The sequence below is a fragment of the Callorhinchus milii genome, unplaced genomic scaffold (genome assembly GCF_018977255.1).
Source record: "Callorhinchus milii isolate IMCB2004 unplaced genomic scaffold, IMCB_Cmil_1.0 Scaffold20, whole genome shotgun sequence".
Lineage (NCBI taxonomy): Eukaryota > Metazoa > Chordata > Chondrichthyes > Chimaeriformes > Callorhinchidae > Callorhinchus > Callorhinchus milii.
Window position 1 is genome coordinate 12,331,070 of NW_024704761.1, and position 23,126 is coordinate 12,354,195.

At 45.0% G+C, this 23,126-nt stretch overlaps 1 protein-coding gene across 1 annotated transcript in view; it reads left to right on the forward strand.

Moving 5' to 3' along the window:
• LOC103191444 (ankyrin repeat and fibronectin type-III domain-containing protein 1-like) overlaps positions 1–23,126 on the forward strand; it is a 42,785-nt gene that overhangs the window by 271 nt on the left and 19,388 nt on the right. Inside the window, exons 2-6 of the mRNA XM_042342575.1 lie at positions 1,769–1,888; positions 1,995–2,129; positions 9,511–9,677; positions 12,499–12,710; positions 20,336–20,376. Of these exons, the coding sequence (XP_042198509.1) occupies positions 1,785–1,888; positions 1,995–2,129; positions 9,511–9,677; positions 12,499–12,710; positions 20,336–20,376 (659 nt within the window). The 5' untranslated portion in view covers positions 1,769–1,784. The remainder of the gene's footprint in view (positions 1–1,768; positions 1,889–1,994; positions 2,130–9,510; positions 9,678–12,498; positions 12,711–20,335; positions 20,377–23,126) is intronic.

A 23,126-nucleotide genomic window follows, 5' to 3' on the forward strand; every position in this document is an offset into this window, starting at 1 on the left:
CAGTAAACTTTCTCTCTCTCCCCGGTCCGGGCGCCGTTGACAAATAAATGTCTTTCAACTCGAAACCATTTGCTTTAAACCTGAAAAGTAGACATCCCTCCCCTATGTATATCTCTTTTAAAAATGACTTGTTTTCTGTTTGTAAAATAAATGCTTTGAGCCCCGATCTCCCCAGGAAAAGGGCGTTCACCCAATGAAAGTTTTCCACATTTGATCAGAACAACAACTTTTTTTTTGCCGAGGAATCGCTCTGCTCATCATCTCGGCGGTCAGGGAGTCCGGTTTAAGAGCAGAACAGACATATCTTTAGTCCATTCTAAAGGAGATCTGCCCTCCCGAGCAGCACTGGGCGTATCTGAGAGGCGCTGTGAAGCAGCAAACTGCAAACTTTCTCCAGCACCGCTGACACAACATAAGGCGTACATCACTGTACAATAACAATATCATAATCATTATTGCCGTTGATCTGCCACCTTTAACTTGGCAACATCTCAAATCGCTTCACAGGAAACTAGTCAAGCGTAGTGACTGTTTTTGTAGGCAAACACCAATTTGCGCACAGCAGAGTCCCAAGAAAAGTCAAGAAGTGAATAATGGAGTTTCTCTGGCAGGACACTTTATGGGCGAAACTCCTTTTTCGAATATTATTGTGGGATATTTGATATGTACCTAAACAAGCTGATGTGATGTAGGTTAATGTCTTGACTGAAGGCCGATGTCAGCACCCAGTGGATGGCAATAAATAATCATGCCCTGTCTGTTAACAGTGTATGTTACACAATATACATTTACTCCCCAAACCAGCTAGAGACCCTCAAACATAACCTGACCTTATTAGGGAGTATAATGGCGCAGACCATGTGTGACTGTGTATATTACATAATAGCATGCTGTGCATTGCTGGATATAATACTAGTGTGTATACTATGTAAATCTGAATAATCGGAATCACTGGAACCACCTTTGGGAAAGGAAGAATATGATTTCCAGGAGATATGTTGAGCTTTGTACCTATTTGAATAAGATTTTCCTTTTTTCTTTTGTTAAAGTTGAAGTGGAAAAGTTTGCCTTTCAACTCTTTTGATGTGCAGCGTTAGGGTTCTCCAGGTAGCACTACGTGTGTGCTGTGGGCATTATGCTCATATATGTTGAAGCTGCTGTTTTTATTAAGCAAAAGCTGAGAGAGCAAGGCTTGTGTGTCAAAGTGTGTTTGAGGGTCTCTAGCTGATTTGGGAAGTAAATGGATTAGCAGACTCTCTTCAGTAATCCGTCTCCTCATTCATCGCATATTCCAGGCACTGCTGATGATAGCACAGCCAGCCTGCTCATCAAAAGGACCTGGAAGGGCAGGGAATCCTCCCGCTCAGCTCCTGTTAACCCTGCAAGCTGAAGCCTTAATGTGTAGGCTGGTCCTAGCTGGACAAGCAGTGGGAAAGCTTGCCAGACACCAATATCAATGGCAAGCTATGCGGTTTTAGCTGGTTAGACTCTTAACCCCAACACATACACTGATTTCCCCAAGCCTTGGCTGTTGCCAACCTGTGCCTGATACTTTTTGGAATTAGGTAAACAGGATGTGTCCCTGCAGGGAGAGAGAGCACATTCCATTCCAACAATCTATATCTGGGATTTCTATTTGTAGGTGGATGCATGGAAATCTCAGCTTGGTTTGGAAACTCTTAAGCACAGTCATAGGTTTCCACGGGTGTCGGACAGCTGGTTGACCAAAACAAAAAATTAATTGATTATTGTTCTCCTGTTTATGCAGCTGATGTGTTTCAGGAATGTCTATCAAGACGACAGCGAGGCTATGTTCGTTGAAGCGAGGAAACTTTGGCCATGACCTGTCAGACCGGTTCAGGGACCATGGCATGCTGAGGGATGAAAGGTAAATATGAGTATAAATGCCAAGAATTGGTGTTTTCTTGCTCAGCGCATGTTTATCTCAGCATGGTGCATCACTACACCAGTCTTTCCTTCTGTTTTATTTGCAGGATGCTGCAGATGCTGAGCCAGTTCAGACTGGCCGAGCTGGAGACTTGGCTGTGCACACCAACACCAGTCTTACCGCGGAGTCGCCAGGAAAGCAGACCAACATACGGTTCAGCATTTCACTATTACTTAGACAGGTAGGCACTAGCAGGAGTACAAATTATGATTGTTTATTTGTTGCTGTATCCTCACCTGCATGGTGTGTTTAATAGCAAAACACGAACACTTGTGACCACTTGTGAGCTTTAAACTCCTCCATGACATATCACCGGAGAGGTATAAAGAGCAGCACAACATCTCAATGGCAATTCATAATTGAAACAGTGAAAATCTGGAGTGAGATCCTTGTTTGGGGGTGATTAAGCACCAGCCTTGTGTTGTCTGCCTCAATTATTAAGGGACCTTTTTAGATTTGAAGTTTGCATGTAGAATAATAGATCCCATCAGTAAATTAAAGGTAGGAATTTTATCAAGCAGATCATGGTTTATATATAGACTAACTAATCCACAGACTGAGTTACAGGCTGGAATCTAATTGAAAACTTTGGGGAGGAACTGAAGGATTGTTGAGAGGAAGAGTCTCCTCCATCCAGGTGAAGACACTGACTGGCTGGTGCTCACAGCTACAACACTGCCTTCCACTCAGCCAGTTCAATCATTCCTCCTACACCAACAATGTAAATACCATTAAATATTTCCACTCGACTGAATCCTTTAGAATTATCTAAGGTTGTGACAGATTTTGTAAATATTCTAACAAGCCCATTGATTCATACATTTGAGTTGAACGGTGTAGTATGAAGACATTTCTGTACCCATAACACCTCTCAGTGGGATGGCTTCCTGCACAGCCACTGGAATGTATGCAGTGCAGTTTGTAGCCTCTGGGTAGCGCTGTGGTAACATGGATTTCTTTGGAGTTTGCAGCCAAGATGGTTGAATGATAAATAAAACCAATGCTATATTCCAACTAATTTATTTACCTAGTGATGCAAACTGAAATACTGAACTTTATAAGTAAGAAAGTTTTGAAATAAGGAAAGTATGAAACACGATCCTTCCATCCAAGCTCACACAACCCTGTGCCAAAACCAGATACATGGTACAGCGAAAGGTACCTAACACTTCATCTCCACACATGGTTTCTCCTCCAGCCCCCACACTGTCTGTGTGGCGTTCCTCAGGGCTCTGTCCTTGTTCCCCTCCTCTTCAATATCTATATCTTGGTGACATCATCCGCAGACATGGGGTCAACTGCCACATGTATGCAGGTGACATACAACTCTCTCTCTCTGGCCCCACCCTCGACTCCAGGACCCACTGCTGTCCTGACAGAATGTCTGTCAGACATCAAGTCCTGGATGAGAGCGAACTTTCTTCAGTTGAATGCCAACAAGACCGAGGCTCCTGATTGGCTCCGGTCAGCACCTCCTCACCTCAGGCCCTGACAGCATTACCATCCATGGGGCTCACTCCCCCTTACTAAGCCAGTCCAGAACTTGGCTTCTTGTTTGACCGTCAACTATCCTATCTACCCCACATTCGTGCCATGATCTGCTCTGCCTTCCCCACCTCCGCAATATTGCCAGACTCCACCACTGTCTCACACCGCAGGCCATCGAGACCCTCATACACGCATTCATTACACCAAGGCTTGACTATTCAAACTCCCTGCTTGTCGGCCTCACCAAATCCTCCCTCCATAGGCTGTAGACCATCCAGAACTCTGCAGCCCGTGTCCTCTCCTGCACCAGGCTCCGTGAGCCTATCACCCCTATCCTTGCCCGACTCCACTGGCTTTCCATCACACAGTGGATACAGTGCACGATCCTGATCCTCAGCTTCAAAGCCCTTCATGTCCTTGCTCCGCCCTACCTCTGAGACCTCCTAACCCCCTACCATCCAGCCCGCTCCCTCCACTCAGCGGGCTCTGGCCTGCTTCACATCCCCCACCTTCTGCCACTTTGCCCCCACCCTCTGGAACTCCATTCCGCAGTCCCTCCGCCTTGCCTCCTTCAAGACCCATCTCAAGGCCCTCCTCTTCGACCGTGCTTTCGATCACCTTGCTTCACCCCTACCCTCCACCCTCCCCAATCCCAACCCCCAGCTCAGGTCCAAAACTCTGACTGTCCAGCGCCTTGGGACGTCCTCCCGATGTGAAAGGCGCTTTACAAATGTAATTTTGTTGTGGTTGTTGTTGCCAACCCATCTCTTGAGTGTGGAGCACCTACATGATGCAGCTGAATTTTGAAGAAATTGTAATCTGTAACATATGAGTAAAGGCCTGGATGTGGGGCTCTGGCCTTTTGCTGTTCTACAAGATGTTAATGTCTGTCAAAACGACCAGATCAGGCAGTCAAGATCTCGGTTTAACATCTCATCTAACAATGCAGCACTCCCCCAGTACTGTGGGGTAGCATCAACCTTGACTGTAAGATCGTGGCTTAATTTGGGTTTCCAAAGGCAAGAGTATTATTAACTGAATCTATATTCTTGTGTTCAGTATTGAATTCAAGCGGTTGGAGAGAAAGAACATGAGTTCCACAGTGCTCTAACTTTGGGTTTTGGAGTATGAGAAACTCCTAAGTGTGTCATTCTTTATAAATATGATTACTTTCCATTTAAAATCCACCACAACATTTGTACAGAGGGCGTGCTCTGTACATGAGGAGTAATAACTGGAGAAAAACTGCTTCCCTGACTGTATAAATGAAAGTTTTTGTTATTGTTGCTGTTGATTGTGTAGATTTCTAATTCTGTAATTACTTTTAATACCAAAATAGATTTAAAATCTCTTTTTCTGAGAAGGGAGTTGATGGGTGGATTGGTTGTAATCTTTTGATTGTGGGGTTGCAGTGTTCCAGATCTGTAGCTTCTGTCAGTCTCTGGGTAGGCAGCAGATCAGGGACCCAGGAATCTCATTGTGCTTTTACTGCACTCCTCACAGCTCGGTCTGATGTTATTGATCGCTCCAGGGACGGTCGCAGCCTAAAGCCTAATCCCAGTAACTGGATCAGGGAAAGACAGGATATTATATACATCATAGTTTTTAAACCGTTTTTTTTCTGCTGTGGAACGAAAAAACAGTTGGATTGTTATTTTCCCACGGAGTATCCTTCCTGCTAATGGAACGCTGCTTCTCCCACCTGCATTGCGCACCACGAGGAGTTCCTCCCTATCCCCGTTTCCCATCAATTTTAGCACAATTGTTGTGCTAAAAGATTTCAGTGGATGACGTTCTTTTTGGTCACTAATTGTAGCATTTCTGGGATCCCAATTTAACTCACTCAATATCCTGTGATGTAGTCGCAATAACAATTCCAGCTGCTAAGCAAGAATCCAAGATGGTAGCGCATAAGATCTTAGAACTGGGTTTGTCATAACCATTGCGGCCAAAGTCAAATCTGCAATCAAATATCCACATTTTGGAGTCCTGTAGCTTAGTGGTTCAAGCACACGCCTTGCAAGCGAGAGGATGTGGGTTCGATTCCTGGCAAAATGTTGGGCAAGTTTTCATACTCCACATGTCTTTGTTTACCTAGCAGTAAATAGGAACCTGGTGGTTAGTCGATTGGCTTTTCTGGGGGTAGTAATCCCTTCCAAAAAATAAAAACAAAATAATAATAATTTGATCATTCAATTCACGCCTGTTTGTGGGACGCTGCTGTGTGCAATTCGTCCACAAAATATACAGTCAATTCACTTTATAGTATATTCTGTGAACCGCTTTGAGACGTCTCAAAGATGTGATAAGGCTCTGTATCAAATGCAAGAATTATTATTTTTCACCCCATGGCTTCAGAGAATTATACTAGGAGACAAGTAGACATGGAAAAGAAATACTGCATTGAGTTCCAAAGTGTTCAGAGCTACACGGTGCTGGTCTGAACCCTGCAGGTCAGTGTGAGGCGTCTCACTGTCTGACTCACAGTGAAATGGAGAGGACCTGAACACCCGATACACTGAGCAAGGCTGAGCCTGGCCTAATCTCCCCAGCATGCTTTCCACCAGAGATACACCAGACCCGGGTATAATACACTCCTTATTCTGTACTGTCTATGAGGCCGTGTTAATGGGAATACAGGGGCAATATACTTCTTATTCTGTACTGTACGTGAAATTATATATTTTAAAAGGGAATTAGACAAATATTTGAAAAAGAAAAAATATGAGAATGTATGGGAATAGGGCAGGGCTTGGGCATAATGGAGGCTCTTTCAGAGATATCGCAACCACAATAGGCCAAATGGCCTTGTTCTGTTCTATGATTTTAAGAGAACCCTGAGACTTCAACACAGACACAGCAATGTTATGCTGAGACTGAAAGTAGTGCTGAGCTCAGTTCTGTTGGCAGCATGGATTACCCTGGGCTGCTCAGCCGTAGTACAACAGTGCTGGAATGGTTGGGTATGAAGTGAGGGATTAAAAAGAATGGGCTGATGTAGATAAATGGAACTGGTATCTGATTACTTTGCTGTTTGCTGATCAGATGGTGTGTGGCTTGCTGAGCTGGAAGTTGGGACGTGCCTCTGATTGCACTTCCCGTCCCCGCTCTCACACTATGATACGCTCACAGTCCTGTCTGAGGTGCTGCTTCTCACGTGTCATGTTCAGGAATACTTTACCATTCCCAGTATCATAGAATCTTTGCAATTACACCATCAGAGGTGGCAATTTGGCCCACCGAATATATTCTGCAGTAAATTTACAGCAGTTATCGCTCTTGTTACCCCCCTTCCAATATTTTCTTGAGTGATTGTTCTCTCTCCATCTCCATTTCTATCCATTTCTCTTACTTTTCTTGACACATTTGCCTAAGTAACATTTGCTTAATTTCTAATCAGTTGCATTTCATAAAACGATTAGTTGTTTGTTTTTATCTGAAAGAGCCTATGTAAATGCAAATTATTATTATTTTCCTATCTCTCTGTCTATTTCTGTCAGCATCATCTCTCCCTGTCTCTGTTTCTCAGTGTTTCTCTGCAATTGTCTATCCTTTCTGTCTCTTTCTGTGTGTGTCTCTTGCTCCTTATCTGTCTCTCGATAGAAGTGATGTTACCTTTAGAGAAACTTGTTACGTTTTTTCAACGGAGATGGAGAAGAGGGCCAGGCACTTACAGGAAAGGATCGTGGAAAAGTCGGAGCTATACAGTGACTGAGGGCAGGTACAGTAGCTGTGGATACACAAAGTCTGTATTGTATAGTTCTGTGCAGACTGTGATCATGACACAAAAATCCATTTAAAACGATTATGCATATTTATTACATTTCAGTGAGGAAATGGTTGCAATGCCATTAGCTGCAGTTTCTTATTTTTAGTGTCTCCCCAGAGTGTGATGAAATTCTGCTGTAGATGTATTATTGTGACTTACTGTTCATTACAATGGAATGTAGAAAATGTTTCAATTTCGAGGAATACAGAGAAGCAAAGAGAGTGTTGGTTACACAGGTTCTGATGCCCAGAGAGACCAGGGAGAAAGGGAGGAACAGATACAGGTGCTCAGCTGGACTAGTTGTGTCATTAATTGATCACTAATAGTAAATATTTAAATTCTGTGCATTAATTCTTCATGTAAATGAATGCAAGTTGATGTTGTACATGAAGATGCTGGTGTAAATTGGGAAATTAAAGGGAAAGCAAGTATTAATTTTATGCCCTAAATTCCTATGTGGAGTCCTGTAGCTCAGTGGTTAGGGCACTCGCTTTGCAAGCGAGAGACCTGAGTTCAATTCCAGGCAGAGGGCGAAACCTTGGGCAAGTTTCCTTACTCCACACAGAGCCTAATAATAATCCCTCCAAAACCAAAAACAATAATAAATTGGTCATATTCAATCTACGACTGTTTGTGGGACATTGCTGTGCGCAATTGGCTGCCGCGTTCGCCCACAAATATACAGTCAATTCACTTTACAGTGTGTTCTGTAAAGCGCTTTGGGACGTCCTCCCGACGTGAAAAGCGCTATATCAAATGCAAGGATTATTATTATTATGAGTTTTTAAGCGCCTGTTTTGGAGAGATATGTTGGGAAAGTCCTTCTGAAATACATCACTGAGAGGTTGCTTATTCTCTGGAGCTCAGGCTGCCACACTCCTCACAGCTCTGTGATCTTTGTACTTTGCGTTCTTTGTACTTTGTACTTGTAGTGGTGTTCATAAGTCTTCATCATGTCCAGAGGGCAGTTATCACCTCACTTTGCTCTGGGGTTAGAACCTCTCTTTGCAGATACCCTCTGATTGTTTATGGCCCTGTGTCTGATTTTTACCCTGTTAGAGACTAACACTGACAACTAAAACTCCATTACACGTGTGAAGGTTTTCCTGTAAAACAATGGGACCAGTGTCAAAATCCCTTTAGTGAAGTAATGTGTGGCCATTAGAATTTCAAACCCATAGCAATCGATTTTTCTGTTATAAAGATTTAATGAAAAGGTTGCTATTTTAAGCAATCAATACAGGAGTCCTGTAGCTTAGTGGTTAGGGCACTTGCCATTGCAAATGGGAGGACCTGGGTTCGATTCCCCGCAGGGCAAGTTTCCTTACTCCACATACCTCTGTTTACCAGTAAGTAGGAACCCGGTAGTTAGTCAATTTGGATGATTTCTTTTATGGAGATAATAATTCCTTCAAAAAAAAATACTAATTTGGTCACTCAATCCACGACTGTTTGTGGGACGCTGCTGTGCGCAATTGGCTGCCGCGTTTCGTCCAAAAATCCACAGTCAATTCCCTTTACAGTATATTCATGATAGATATCAGTGAGAGAGAGACATAGATACAGTAGAGCAAGCAGTGTATGTTTAGTCCGGATACTCTGAGCAATGTCCAGTGAAAATTTATTGGAGTTCTTTGGCTTAAGAAAAGAAGAATCATAAAATGAAATTCTAAAAGTGATTCAGCTTCACTGATCAAAGCTCTGTAGATGGCATGTACCGTCCCACTGATAATTAAATATGTTCAGTTTTTGTGCATTATAAATCATGCGCTTTGGATGGATTGCGGCCCTCTCTCCAGTAAAGGAGAAGCAAACACAGGATTGGACCTGCAGAAATCCAGAAGTGATCACTGGAGCTGAGGACCTGGGAGGGATTAGGTTTGGTTTGGGATTAAATTTGGTTCTGTTCTCTGCTATGTTGTGCATAGTTTCAAAAACTGCCAGGTAAGCACATGGAGCAAAGTGTACAGAAATGTGATGAGTGATAATCCCATTTAATGATGAAAGAGTATTTACTAGTTTATTTTTTGATGTGCTCAAAAAACTTGTGTTTTATTTTATAACAAAAAGTTGCATTTTTTCCATTAAAAAAGGTTTCTGTTTCCTCTCAGGCATGGAACCCTCCACCCTGGGTTCTCTCAGGCTTGCACTTGCTCTGGTCAATTCTTTGTTGAGCCTGTTTTCTTTCAGGTCTAAGTTGTCTCAGCAACTGAATAAGTCCCTTTAACATGTGTTCTTATGTTCAATGTTCATACATTAACATTTCAGCTGCTCTTTTCATGTCTGTCGCTCTCACCTTTATCAGGTCGACAGAAGGAAAGGTGATCTCCAGGAAGTCTCGTACCTTACCCTCCGTTCCTATGGGCTCTGCATTACCAGGCATCCTGCAGAAAGCACCATGTGAGAGCTCTACTGGAAAAAAGAGACGCCGTCTCCCTCCCACACCTGGAGGTCTGCACTGGAAAAATGCAGGTAAAGTACTGGACTGGGCACAAAGGCAGAAGCAAATAAATATAATAAGATCCTGAGGGAGCTGTACTCTGCTTCTAACAAGTGCTATACCTTAAATTTGATATAGTGCCTTATCCCATCAAAACATTGTAATCTGACGTGGGGATTTGGCGACAGACAGTGCAGAGGGAGCTTTACTCTGTGTCTAAACCACATTTTATCTAACCTAGGAGTGCTGGATGCAATAGTGTGAAGTTAGGAAGATGATCAAATTGTTTGATGCCTGCTCGCTGGGTCTCTCCAGGCTACAATAAGAAATCATTCCAGTGCTTTGCAATTCACGCGCTGGCTAGACTGGACTTAGCTGAGGGATTGTTTCCTTGGTGACGATTCAGTGGCAGGAAAAGGAGCCATTATTGGTATTTAACATATTTGTGACTCATTTACCAAATGGCTTGAAGCTGTAAGAGGAAGGCATGGAGGTTGGATTCTGCAAGGATTAAATTAGATGAACTGAATGTTCACTTTCTGTACTTCCTGTGCCAGGCGGTGGGACAAGGTATAACTGGGGATTTGGTGAGCTGTATTCAAGTTTATGTCCAGTTGCTGTGGTGACAAAGTAAATAGTTAATGTGTTTGGGTTGGGTTTCTGCTGCACTCGGGTAACGTTGACCCATGTGTGGGAGCAGAGCTCAGGCTCCAGCCTCTGATTGTTACTGGGCACGAGCCTATCTTGGAGCCACATTATAATTTAATAGCAGATACTTAAGGAATGTGAGCGTTGAACTAAAGCGGTTGCATCATTGTGTGACAGCGGGCACAGTGGTCACCCTTTCGCCTCTGAGTCAGAAGGTTGTGGGTTCAGCACCTTGGGATGTCCTCCTGTGGTGAAAGGCACTATATACAAAAGGTCATTTGTTGTTGTTGTTGTTGTTGTTCAAGCCCCACATCATCTGACACTCTGATGCTATTGGGGATTGTTGCATTGTTGGAGGTGCCATCCTTCAACTGAGACGTTAAACCAAGGTCTCACCTGCCTGTTCAGGTGAGCGTTAAAGACCCCTGGCACTATTCAAAAAGAGAAGGGAATTTTTCTCTCCCAGTGTCCTAGCCAACAATAACTCCAAATAACAACAACAGCAAGATTACATTTGCATCGTGTCTTTCACGTCGGGAGGACATCCCAAGGCGCTGGACAGTGTACAGCATTTCAGCTGGAGTCAGGGGGGAGAAGGGAGGGGAGGGGAAGGGGGTGTCCGATGGCATGGTCGAAGAGGAGGGTTTTGAGGCTGGACTTGAAGGAGGCTAAGAAGGGCGTGAAGCGGAATGATTGGGGGCTAGAATTCCAGAGGTTGGGGGCAGAGTGGCTGAAGGCTCTCCCGCCAATGGTGGGGCGGGTGGGTCGGGGGACATGGAGCAGGCCAGAGCCGGCTGAGCGGAGGGAGCGGACGGGTTGGTAGGGGATTAGGAGGTCATGGAGGTAGGGTGGGGCGAGGCCATGGAGGGCTTTGTATGTGAGGACCAGGATTTTGAACTGGATCCTCTGAAGGATAGGGAGCCAATGGAGTCGGGCGAGAGTGGGGGAGATGGAGTCATGGAGTTTGGTGCGGGAGAGGACATGAACGGCAGAGTTCTGGATTATCTGCAGCCTGTGGAGGGAGGAGTTGGGAAGGCCGACATGCAGGGCGTTTGCATAGTCGAGCCTGGAGGTGATGAAGGCATGAACAAGAGTTTCAGCGCCTGAGGGGTGAGGTAGTGGGGGAGTTGGGTGATGTTACGGAGGTGAGGGAAGGCTCACCAAGCTCCGTGACCCCATCACCCCCCACCCTCGCCCGGCTGCACTGGCTCCTCATCCCTCAGAGAATAGAATTCAAAATTCTGATCCCCACCTTTAAGACCCTCCATGGCCTTGACCCTTCCTACCTTTCCGACTTGCTAACCCCTTATCAACCTGTCCATTGCTCCGGTCAGCAGGCTCCGGTCTACTCCATGTCTCCCGCCCGGCCTGCCCCACCATCGACGTTCGGGCCTTCAGTCTCTCTGCCCCACCCTCTGGAACTCCATCCCACCTCCCTTCGCCTCACTCCCTCCCTTGCTACTTCAAGGCATGCCTCAAGCCCCTCTTCTTCGACCGTGCCTTCGGCCACCCTCCTATCCTCTCAGCCCTCCAACCTCCCTGCTCCCAAACCCCCCCACCTCCCCCTCCCGCTTGGGTCCTCATCACTGACCAGTACCTTGAGATGTCTTCCTGATGTGAAAGGCACTTTATAAATGTAATATTGTATTGTATTGAGAGACGCATTTTGTGAAAAAACACAGATTAAAACTATAGGCATATACTTCCTGAACGTGTAGTTACGTTTAAAACACTAAAATGTTAATGTGAATAGTACAGCACTTACCAAGAATGTATCGCAGGAACTCAGGTTAGGGGGTGGCGGGGGGTGTTTGTGGTGGATTCTGTGGAAAAAGTAAGGCAGCACTTTTCTAGTCGCCCACGTTTAAAGCAGTTTTACAGCAGCTGAGACTGTAGTGATTCCAGTTTATGGCCAAAATACAGAGCAGAACACATTGAATGCTGCCAGCCTTCAATAATAGTTATCCTTGCATTTGATATAGTCCATGACACCCGCATCTATTATGAGATGAAGTATAGCATTAAGCATAGAGTAGTTTACAACAACAAATTGCATTTATATAGCGCTTTTCATGTTGGTGGGGGGTGGGAGGAAGAGCAGAACAGAACAGAGTGTGAAACACTCCGAACCTGCGTTGACAGTCCCCAGGGTATCAAGATGCTATCAATTGCCAGTTGCTCATCTCATTGTTTCTTTACTCACAGATGCCTGGCAACTGGGTGAGCAGCCCAAAGATTGGTCTGCGTCGGCAGATGAGAAGGATTCAAAGCAGCAGCTGAAGCTGTGGGCACACTCGGGCAGAGCCACACTGAGGAAAAGCATCTCTGCTGACGAGTCCTTGTTTCAGCGGCAACCAGAGAGACAGAAAACCGCCAGCAGGACAGGAAAAGGCAAGATCCAGTTTAGGTGCAAGCATGTGAGTCTGCTGTTTGGCTGTCAGTTACACATTTCATTCCGAAGCCTCTCACAGGCTTAGCATTTAAGGTCATGCAGAACTTTAGAAAATTCTTAAATTCAGTCTTAATTTGGAAGACTGTTCAGGATTCAGTGTCAGAACGTGAATCTCCTCCACGCACCTCATTAATATTTAACAACAAGATTGTCTTGTTTAGAAGTTTTTCAAAATATGTTGTCTGCCCATTTCTCTTGCTGCCGCTCTTGAGGCCATTGACACATGATAGGGAGACTTCCCCAACTTCCCTCGGTCCAATGTCTAATCCAAGCTGCCTGGGATCATGTTGAAGTCCGGACAGAGAAACTGGCCATAGCGCATCGTTCCTGTCCTCAACATGAGCTTCCAGTAGAAGTCATGGGTCATCTTCATTCCGAGTCCAGTGGTGGGGGTGGGGATGAGGCCAGTTGTGCTCACACTGCTGCTCTGGTCAAACTCAGTAACTCAGCACAGACTGGGCTGGAACAGGAGATCACTGCTTGGTTTGGGTGAATGTGACTGTGTATGGGAGTAGATGGCCGGACCATTTCTGTAAGATATATTCTGGATATTTACTTTAAGTTATAAATAACTTGGGTATTGAAACTCACATACTTTCCCTTCCGTTTTTATTGCCTGCCATAGTTGCATTCCTTGGAAGGTGCTTGGTGTTTACTTCATGACTGCACTCAGACTCTCTGTCCCGGTTTCTCTTTCGTGGTCTCTGGCAGCCTACGTAAAATGCTTTTGTGTCTCTTCTCTAATTCAGGAATTCACTGCTGCTGCCAGTTTGATAGGCACACAACACAAACAAGTTCCTTAAAAGAGCTTGCATCATGTTCGGACAGGTTTAAGAGAGATGAGTTGCAATTCCAGGTGGTGTTGATAATGGGCTTCAGCCACCAGATGGAGCTAATGTGCTGTCTCGTTGGCCACAGCATCAATGTTTAAACCAGTGATTGCAGGGAAACTGCTCGCAGTTTGAATAGTTTTCCATCTGAACCGTAAAAGTAGCAATTACACTGTCTCACCGGAGGCCAATGTGACTGTGAGCTGTGTATTGTTTATTCAGAATCCATATTCAAGAAAGTTGACCGACTTTACCTGGCAACTGCAGACCCTTCAGCCTGACCTCAATAATTGGAAAAGTTATGGAGTCAACCATCAGAAAGTAAATGGAATATTACCAAAAATAACTGAATAATTGATAGACAGCATGAATTCTGATCTGGTGAGACTAATCTCATACACTTTTTGGAGGAGGTGACACGCCAAATTGACTGGAAAATCCTATGACGTTGTGTTCATGACTTAGCAAAAGTTTGCATTTGACAATGTCTAACATGAAAGATGCCTTCAAAACCTTATGTCACTGTATACAAAGGCCAAGACATGGACAGTTGGAAAATAGTTGTCAGAAGATCTAGAACAAAAGAGTAGAAGTATTAAATGTGGTGACTCAGCAGCTGCTTTTGCGATCCCTTTTGTGTTCCTGTATACATTGAGGACCTGGGTTTGCAGAGCCAATATAAAGTAGTAAATTTGCAGATGACACCAAATTGGGGGAAACTGTGAATCAGAGGAGGCAGCAAAGGTCCTACAAACAAAGCTTGATAAGGTATGCACATGGGCTGATGACTGGAAAATGAAGTTCAATACAGGTAAAGGAATGCACTGCAAATAGGAAGTAAAAATAGGAGGCGTGTGTGCTTCTTGGGTGGGTTAGAACTTGCCAAGGGGGAAGCTGAAAGAGATCCTGGCAACTTAGATGGCTCATGGCTCATGCTGAGAGTGTGAGGCAGCAATAAATAAAGCAAGCAGAATGCTTTATTGTATAATTAGTTGAGTTCCGATCCTCAGAAGTCATACTTGAGTTGTATAGTGCTCTGCATGGCTGACTCAGCTACTTACTGAGTCTCTTTGAAGTATTATAAATGCAGAAGATTTTTCTAAAAGTTCCAATTGCTGCATGTGGAGTCCTGTAGCTCAGTGGTTAGAGCACTCGCTTTGCAAGCGAGAGACCCTTGGGCAAGTTTCCTTACTCCACACAGAGCCTAATAATAATCCCTCCAAAACCAAAAACAATAATAAATTGGTCATTTTCAATCCACGACTGTTTGTGGGACATTGCTGTGCGCAATTGGCTGCCGCGTTCGCCCACAAATATACAGTCAATTCACTTTACAGTGTGTCCTGTGAAGCGCTTTGGGATGTCCTCCTGACGTGAAAAGCGCTATATCAAATGCAAGGATTATTATTATTATGTAGCGAATTGTGAGCAATGCTCTTTGCCGATGAAGAAGTTGTCTATTGAGACAAAAAAGGATTGTGTGTTCGTCACGACGCTGCCTTCCTCTGTACGTGCTTGCTTTCTTCACTTCATTGTGCTTCACCTAGACAGCGAACACCTGTTGCTACCAGTAGCCAGTTCACAATGCCATGAATCATTGAATGCCTGTAAGCACATGTTCTTGCCATTAACTGCAATCTCTTCCTCTTGCAAGTCACCTCTCCTATCAAGGTTGTAAGTCATTAGCCAATCAATCCTGTTCATTCATTAAGTCTCACCATTTGTCTTCTCTCTGTGAACCAATTCAACCAACCGCCTATGACTATAAACCCATCCAACCGAATATGGAACATCCAAGTATTCCTAATTCTGATAGCTGCACCTGCCCTCACTACTGCCATAGCCGAGTTTAGTAACTCAGCACAGTGATTGTCCATCGTTTATTTAAATATCCATCGTTTTTCCACTTTCCAAATCTTACGATCTCCCACTCCTCCTGGTAACTAGATAAAATGCTATCAATTTCATTTTCTACATTTTAGCTCATCTTATAGTTCACAGATGTCTGTCTGTGTGTCTGTGTGTGTGTGTTTTTTGAGGAGGCAGGGCTGGAGCCTGGCTACACTGGCTATAAGTACAAACCAATATACAATTCTCTCTCAAGCTGGTATGTTGCTAGCTCATGGTACAGAGCTTCTCTTCACATCAACTTTTATTAAATATAATGTTTTAGGACATTTCTTCAGCCCCTTAAATACTTGGGACTGTTCTATTACATTCAAGACACAGGGCCTGTGATTCCTGTAAACACAAACCCTGTGTCGTGTTTATGACTTGCAGGGCTGCACTCTTAATTATCCTATGTTACTAGCTTGTTGATGCTTGCTGAGTGCACCTCCTACAGGTAATGCTGTGGTTCATGAACTCCAATAATTTTTACTTGTTCTGTTCACAGCCTTTTCACAGTGTGCCTGAGCTGTCTTGATCTAACTGAGATGTGATTCTATAAATTGTGACCAGCAGCAAACACTGTGCTGTAGTTTTGTTCTCACACCTGATTAGAGGAGCAATGAAAACATTCAGACTATATCTGGAGTGTAGGGGTCGAAGTCCTGTGTTTGCCTCGCTGGCGAGCCTACTGTGCTGAGTTAAGCTACTGCTCTGATTTACAGGCTTTAGCAATGGATGTGATTGTTTAAAACTTTTTTTAAGCGTGTTCATACCATATTTTACAACAACAATGAAAGTGATACACTGTTGGAGACCTTGGGTACAAACATGTCTGGCACACAATAATGAAACTATTCAAAGATTATACTAGCATTGTTAGCACAATATTAAACCAAAACTACTCAAAGAAATGCGGGAAACGGGAGCTACCCATATCACATATCAGTGGCCCAACACACCCAGATCAGAAATGGTGTGTCTGAGCAAAGTGGAATTTTTTTTAACGAAACAGATTGTTAGGATGTGCAATGCCCCGCAGAGAGTTGTGCTTGAGGCACGATCCATGTTAGCTTTTAAGAGGCCGTGAACAGTTATTGAAAAAGAAATCATTTGCTGGGTATTAGGAAAAGGCAGGAAAATGGGACTGAATGGCTTTCAAAGACAGTGGGGATGGACACAATGGGTTGAATGGACACGTCGCACAGTTCTATGTTGTGTGCAAGACCCTAGACCCACCATGTGGAGATGTCTGCTGTGTGTAATAACAACAACTTGCACTTATATAGCACCCTCCATGCAAGGAGTGTCTCAGAGCGCATATTGTGTCAAACGTGGAGTAATGCCTGGCTGTAGAACACAACAGCTAGGGCACATGTGACCGGGATTAGTGAGAAACAGAGAGCTGGGGGGGCACTGCATGGCAGTGAGTGTGCAGAAGCTGCTCCATATAAATTGTGACAAACCTACCTTGAACGTGTGACACACACACAGGTTGCAAAAAATCTGAGTCACTCTCTCTCCCCTGCTCACTCTCTCTCGCTTCCCCACTCACTCACTGTCACTGATAAGAGTTACTGGGGTCTGTGTGGGTGCAGTTGAGTAGACAATGAGGAAGCTACCACAACTCTACGGAACATATCACGAGGAATCTCAGACTCACAGATGCCCTGTTTTGGAACAGACCAGAATAGCACAAAGTACCAGCTTTATGAGATTAAATATCTTGTTTTGTCTGACCACAAACATCAATTCACACTGTTTAAATGTGCTCCTGATCAGGCTTAAAGCAAGAAATATTCAATCAAGTATATTTATTTTGTTTTGGACAACCATAAAGGTCTAGACAGTAGGTCAGCTTTTCTTGTTTGTAATTCTGCAGTCTATTGTCGAGTTATATAGTGAGTGGGATTCACAAGACTGAGTGTGGCCCCTGTCTCAGGGCTGTCATATCTCGGTGATTTACTGATTTACTAACGTACGCTGTGCTCTCTGAGCTTATAGTCCACTAAAGTGCACAATTTTAAGCCGAGTCCTGCTGAACTAGTGTGTCTGCCAGTGGTCTGGCAGCACTGTAACACCTCCATTAAACATTGCTGACTTGTATCCAACTCCAGCTGCAGTTTGACAAGAGCAAAAGCTTTTACCATTAATTGTACAGTTTTTTTAAATGTAACTTTTTGGAGGTAATAAGAGGATCCTGAGAAATAATAATCCTTGTATTTTATATTGTGCCTCATCACGTCAAAACACACCACCAAGTTGTCTTAGTGTAATGACTGTTATTTGTAGACAAACATGGCAGCCATTTTGTGCACAGAAATGTACCACAAACAGCTATGAAGTAGACAAGCAATATTAGTGTGTGGGGATCGCTGGCTCAGGGACCAGGAGAAACTTCCTTCTATTTTCCAATAGTTTCATGGCATCTTTAATTCCCAACTGAACAGCAGACTGGAGCTCGATTTAACATCTCAACTGGAGGACGGAACCTCCATCAATGCAGCACTTTTTGCCCAGTACTGCGCTGGACGATGTGATCAGAGTCCTAATATGGAGCTTGAACCCACAACCTTGTGACTCAGAAACGAGAGTGTTTCCAACTGAGTGGGCGGTTACCTAGAAATGGAGAATATTGTGAACTCCAAGGTTAATTGCAGTTTAGATTAGATACAGAGTAGAGCCTCTGTATGTGTGCATTTCTCTTGTTCTATCCCCTTCATCTATACCTCTTCCTCATTTGTGTCGCTCACCTTCATCTTCAATTCTCTACTTTTTTCTCTCTTTATATCTTGCTCTTGTTATGTGTGTCTCTCTCCTTTATGTTGACAGGTTTTATACACTTTGTGTGCCACATTGCTCATTTGAAGAAATTGGTGGCTGAAGTCTCACTAGGTTGTATTTCCCGCCATGGTTTCTATTCCCTGGGGGTGTTCTGTTGTGTGGCTCTGTACTTGTTTCCTCAACATCACCTCCTGCAAAAAAAAAAAGCCCAAGGCCGAGACCACTGAACATCACATAACATTACACCACAAAATAAAGCACAAAAGATTTGGAAGAACAAATCTAGCAACAGATATTGATTTTCTGTGCCCCCCCCCACCACTGTCTGTCTGTGCCCCCCCACAACTGTCTGTCTGTGCCCCCCCACCACTGTCTGTCTGTGCTCCCTCACCACTGTCTGTCTGTGCTCCCTCACCACTGTCTGTCTGTGCCCCCCCACCACTGTCTGTCTGTGCTCCCTCACCACTGTCTGTCTGTGCTCCCCCACCACTGTCTGTCTGTCTGTCTGTCTGTCTGTCTGTGCTCCCCACCACTGTCTGGACAAGAGACAACTTTCTTCAGCTCAATGTGCGAAAAACCGAGGCCCTCCTGATTGGCTCACGTCAGCGCCTCCGCACCTCAGGCGCCGACACCATCAGCATCCAAGGCCGCACTCTCCACCTCTCAAAGCCATCAGGACCCTCGGCGTTTTGTTCGACCCTGAGCTGTCCTTTCTCCCTCACATCCGCACCACAACTGGCACCGCCTTCCATCACCTCCGGAATATCGCCAGACTACAGCACTACCTCACCCCTCACGCGGCTGAAACTCTGGTCCACACCTTTGTCACCTCAAGGCTGGACTATGGGAACTCTCTCCTCGCCGGCCTTCCCGGCCCTCCCTCCACACTGCAGGTCATTCAGAACTCTGCAGCTCGTGTACTGTCCCGCACCAGGCCTCGCGCCCACATCACTCCCGCCCTCACCCTCACCTTCGCCCTCACCCTCGCCCTCGCCCTCGCCCTCGCCCTCGCTCACCTCCACTGCTCCCCATCCCCCAGATGATCGAATTCAAGATCCTCATCCTCACCTACAAGGCCATTCACGGCCTCGCTCACTCCTACCTCTCCGACCTACTATCACCCTACCTACCTGCCCGTACCCTCCGTTCCTCCGGCTCCGGTCTGCTCCACGTCCCCCGCCCCAATCGCCCTACCATCGGTGGTCGGGCCTTCAGCCTCTCAGCCCCAAGGCTCTGGAACTCTATCCCCCAGTGCCTTCGCCGCTTCCTCCCTCTCCTCCTTCAAGGCCGGTCTCAAAACCTTTCTCTTTGACCTTCAGCCTTCAGCTCCCCTCTCGACTCTCTTCCCCCTCCTCGCTCCCTCCCTTCCCTCCCCTCACCCTGACCATTTCCCCCCTCCTCGCTCCCTCCCTTCCCTCCCCTCACCCTGACCATTTCCCCCCTGCTCGGGTCCTGACCCAACTGTGCAGCGCCTTGGGATGTCCTCCTGACGTGAAAGGCGCTTTATAAATGGAATCTTGTTGTTGTTGTTGTCTGTCTGTGGTGTCCCAGCCTCACAGCCTCTTGCTGTGACTGTGTGCTCTCCTTGCGCTGTTTCTCATACCTACAAATCACTATGAGTATTATTATTTTGTAAGAGGTTGACATTCCACAGTAAGAGCAGCAGCTGACGCTGTCTCTACCCGCTATGGCAGGACGGGTTTGGATAATAATAATAATAATAATCCTTGCATTTGATATAGCGCTTTTCACATCGGGAGGACATCCCAAAGCGCTTCACAGAACACACTGTAAAGTGAATTGACTGTATATTTGTGGGCGAACGCGGCAGCCAATTGCGCACAGCAATGTCCCACAAGCAGTCGTAGATTGAAAATGACCAATTTATTATTGTTTTTGGTTTTGGAGGGATTATTATTAGGAGTGTGGAGTAAGGAAACTTGCCCAAGGTTTCGCCCTGACTGGAATTGAACTCAGGTCTCTCGCTTGCAAAGCGAGTGCTCCAACCACTGAGCCACAGGACTTTGCTAATAGGGATGGGAGTGTCTCACCAAAATTAATTGATGTATATTTTTATATTATTTTTCAGAGTGTGGGAACTACAGACAGAAGAGATTTTCATCACAAGACGTAAGTTTTTTCTTAAGATGCAATTGCAGATAAAATCCCTGTCACACACCTGTTGCAGTGGGGAGATTGTGAACAAGAGGCCAATGCCACATCTCGATGATAGCACTGTGTTTGTCAACTCTTGACTTGACTTCTCAAATGCCCTCTTTGCTGGTCTCCCCAGCTCCACCATGCAGAAGATCCAGCTGATCCTAAACTCCACCGCCCACATACTCACCTGCACTAAACTCCGTCCCCCCATCACCCCAGCTCTAGCCAGGCTCCCTATTATCAAACAGATCAATTTCAAGATCCTCACACTCGTTTTCAAGTCCCTTCATGCCCTGGCACCTCCCTACCTCTCTGACTTGCTTCCCCATTCCCCCTTTTATCTCTCCAAATCTATTAATTTTAATGTTTTGATCTAAATCAGAAGTAGTTTAGTTGTTGAGAGCGTTCGCCTCGCAAGCAAGAGGACCCGGGTTCGATTCCCAGGCAGGGTGAAATCTTATGCAAGTTTCCTTACACCGCACGCCTCTGTTTACCAGCAGTAAGTAGGAACCCGGTTGTTAGTCGATTGGCAGATCGCTTTTCTGGGGTAATAATCCCTCCAAAAAAAGAAATAAAATAATAATAACTTGACCAGTCAATCCACGACTGTCTGTGGACACTGCTGTGGGCAATTGGCTGCTGTGTTTTGCCCACAAAATATACAGTCAATTCACTTCACAGTATATTCTGTGAAGCACTTTGAGACGTCTCGAAGACATGATGAGGCGCTGTATCAAATGCAAGAACTATTATTTATTATAGAAGTGTTGATGCAATTGTGGTATTGGTTGGATAGAAGGAGTTGCTGTGACCTGACATTGTGAGGGAGCTGGAGTGACAGTCCAAATACAGGCAGTGACACAGGGCACAAGCTGAGAGGAGCTACTGAACCTGACAATGTGAAGCAGTTCCCAACAATGGCATCCAGCAACATTTAAATCAATTATTGGCTGGGAATTGTGATTGTAATTAATAATCTAGTTTGTGTTGAATTCCGTGGGAAAGTTGTTAAGAGAAGGGTCTGAATCTCTCCCTCTGGTTCTCGGGGCAACCTGCTGGTTATTCTCTGTATATCTGACCAGCTCCCCACCCAGCCAAGTATTTCAGGTCAGTGTTATCAGTTCTGCTGCCTCAATGATGCCAGCAGCAATATCAGATTGTGAAAGCTAGCAAGTATCCTGCGCCCACATACTGTGTGCTCCTGTCCTTGTCCAGCTGGAAATGGGAAGAGGGACATCAGGTGGAAAAATGGACATTCCCAAGAGAAAATCAGGAGCAGGGATCACCCCCAGGGCATCCTATCGCAAAGTAGGGTAAGATTGCAACCCAGGCACCAGCAGGGAGAATTTATACAGGCAATAGGAAGATTACACATGGAGAATTCATTTGTTTGACAATGTAGCATTGGTGAAGCCTAACTGTGGATATTGCTTCTTGTTGCTTTGCATACAATCTACAATGTTAGAAACTGTCTTGTTCTAAAGGTTCAGGTTAAAATGGGCAGCAATTATGAGTCACTGTAATGTGAGGCTGTAAAGTTCAGGAGGTGGGTCGTAACTAAGTCACTGAATCTATCACAAAGGCAAGTTTGTACTAAGCCAATTTATGGGCCTACAATTTCCAAGACAACAGTGAAACACTCAGCCAAGGAGAGGTCCACAGTTACTGCCCTGCCAATAACCTCACAACAGGCTGCTGCTGCTCCTGTGACTGGGACGCTCATCCATCTTGCCCGCCATTACAGTGACCACCCATTCTCAGAGCTCCTGGATTTTCCCTTTGTAGTCACCATTCAGTGGGGGTTGCTGTACCCGCTAAGTGCTGTGTGATCAGCGTGTGGGACGAGTATCATTTGCATTTGTATTTGATTGAAGTCGCTGTGGTCCTGGGAGAGTGGCTTTATTGCCTCTTCCTTACAATGGGTTTACGACTGATTCGTTTAATGCTTAAAACACATTTGTTTCCCAGCACCGCTGCATGATTGCTGGAAACAGATGATCTGCACCCTTGATTAGACAAATTCCCCAGTTAGTGGGCCTACTGCCCTGCTAACAGGCTGACTCACACCCAATGCTGTAATGGAGTATTGTTTACAACTGGAATGATTACTCTACATAATCAGGAAACTAAACAAATAATCTTTCTTTGGAGATGCTGTGCATGGACTCATTGGGCACACTCTTCTCTTGTTCTCCTACTGTTTCTCTCTGCTCTCTTCTTTTTGTTTTCTCGCACCCTCTCCCACTCTCTCCAATCTTTCAATCTTTTTCTTTCTCTTCCTTTTATTTTGTCTTTCTTTCTCCCCTTCTGACACTTCTTTCAATAATTTTTTCTTGTTCTCTCTGTCCTCTTTCCTTTCTCTTTCCTTCCCTCTTTCCTTCCCTCATCTTTTCCCTCATTTCCTTCTCTCCCTCTCGTCTTCCAGCTGCTACTCTCTCTCTGTATTTCACACAGGATTATAATATTATTATTATTTTAAGGATTATAACTTCCTGTTGTCAAAAAAGAAAAACAAATATAAATAATTGGGTGTGAATGTTTACTCTTTTCTCTTTGACCGTGCCTTCAGCTCCCCTCTCGACTCTCTACCCCCTCCTTGCTCCCTCCCTTCCCTCCCCCGACCATTTCCCCCTTGCTCGGGTCCTGACCCAACTGTACAGCACCTTGGGACGTCCTCCCGACGTGAAAGGCGCTCAATAAATGGAATCTTGTTGTTGTTG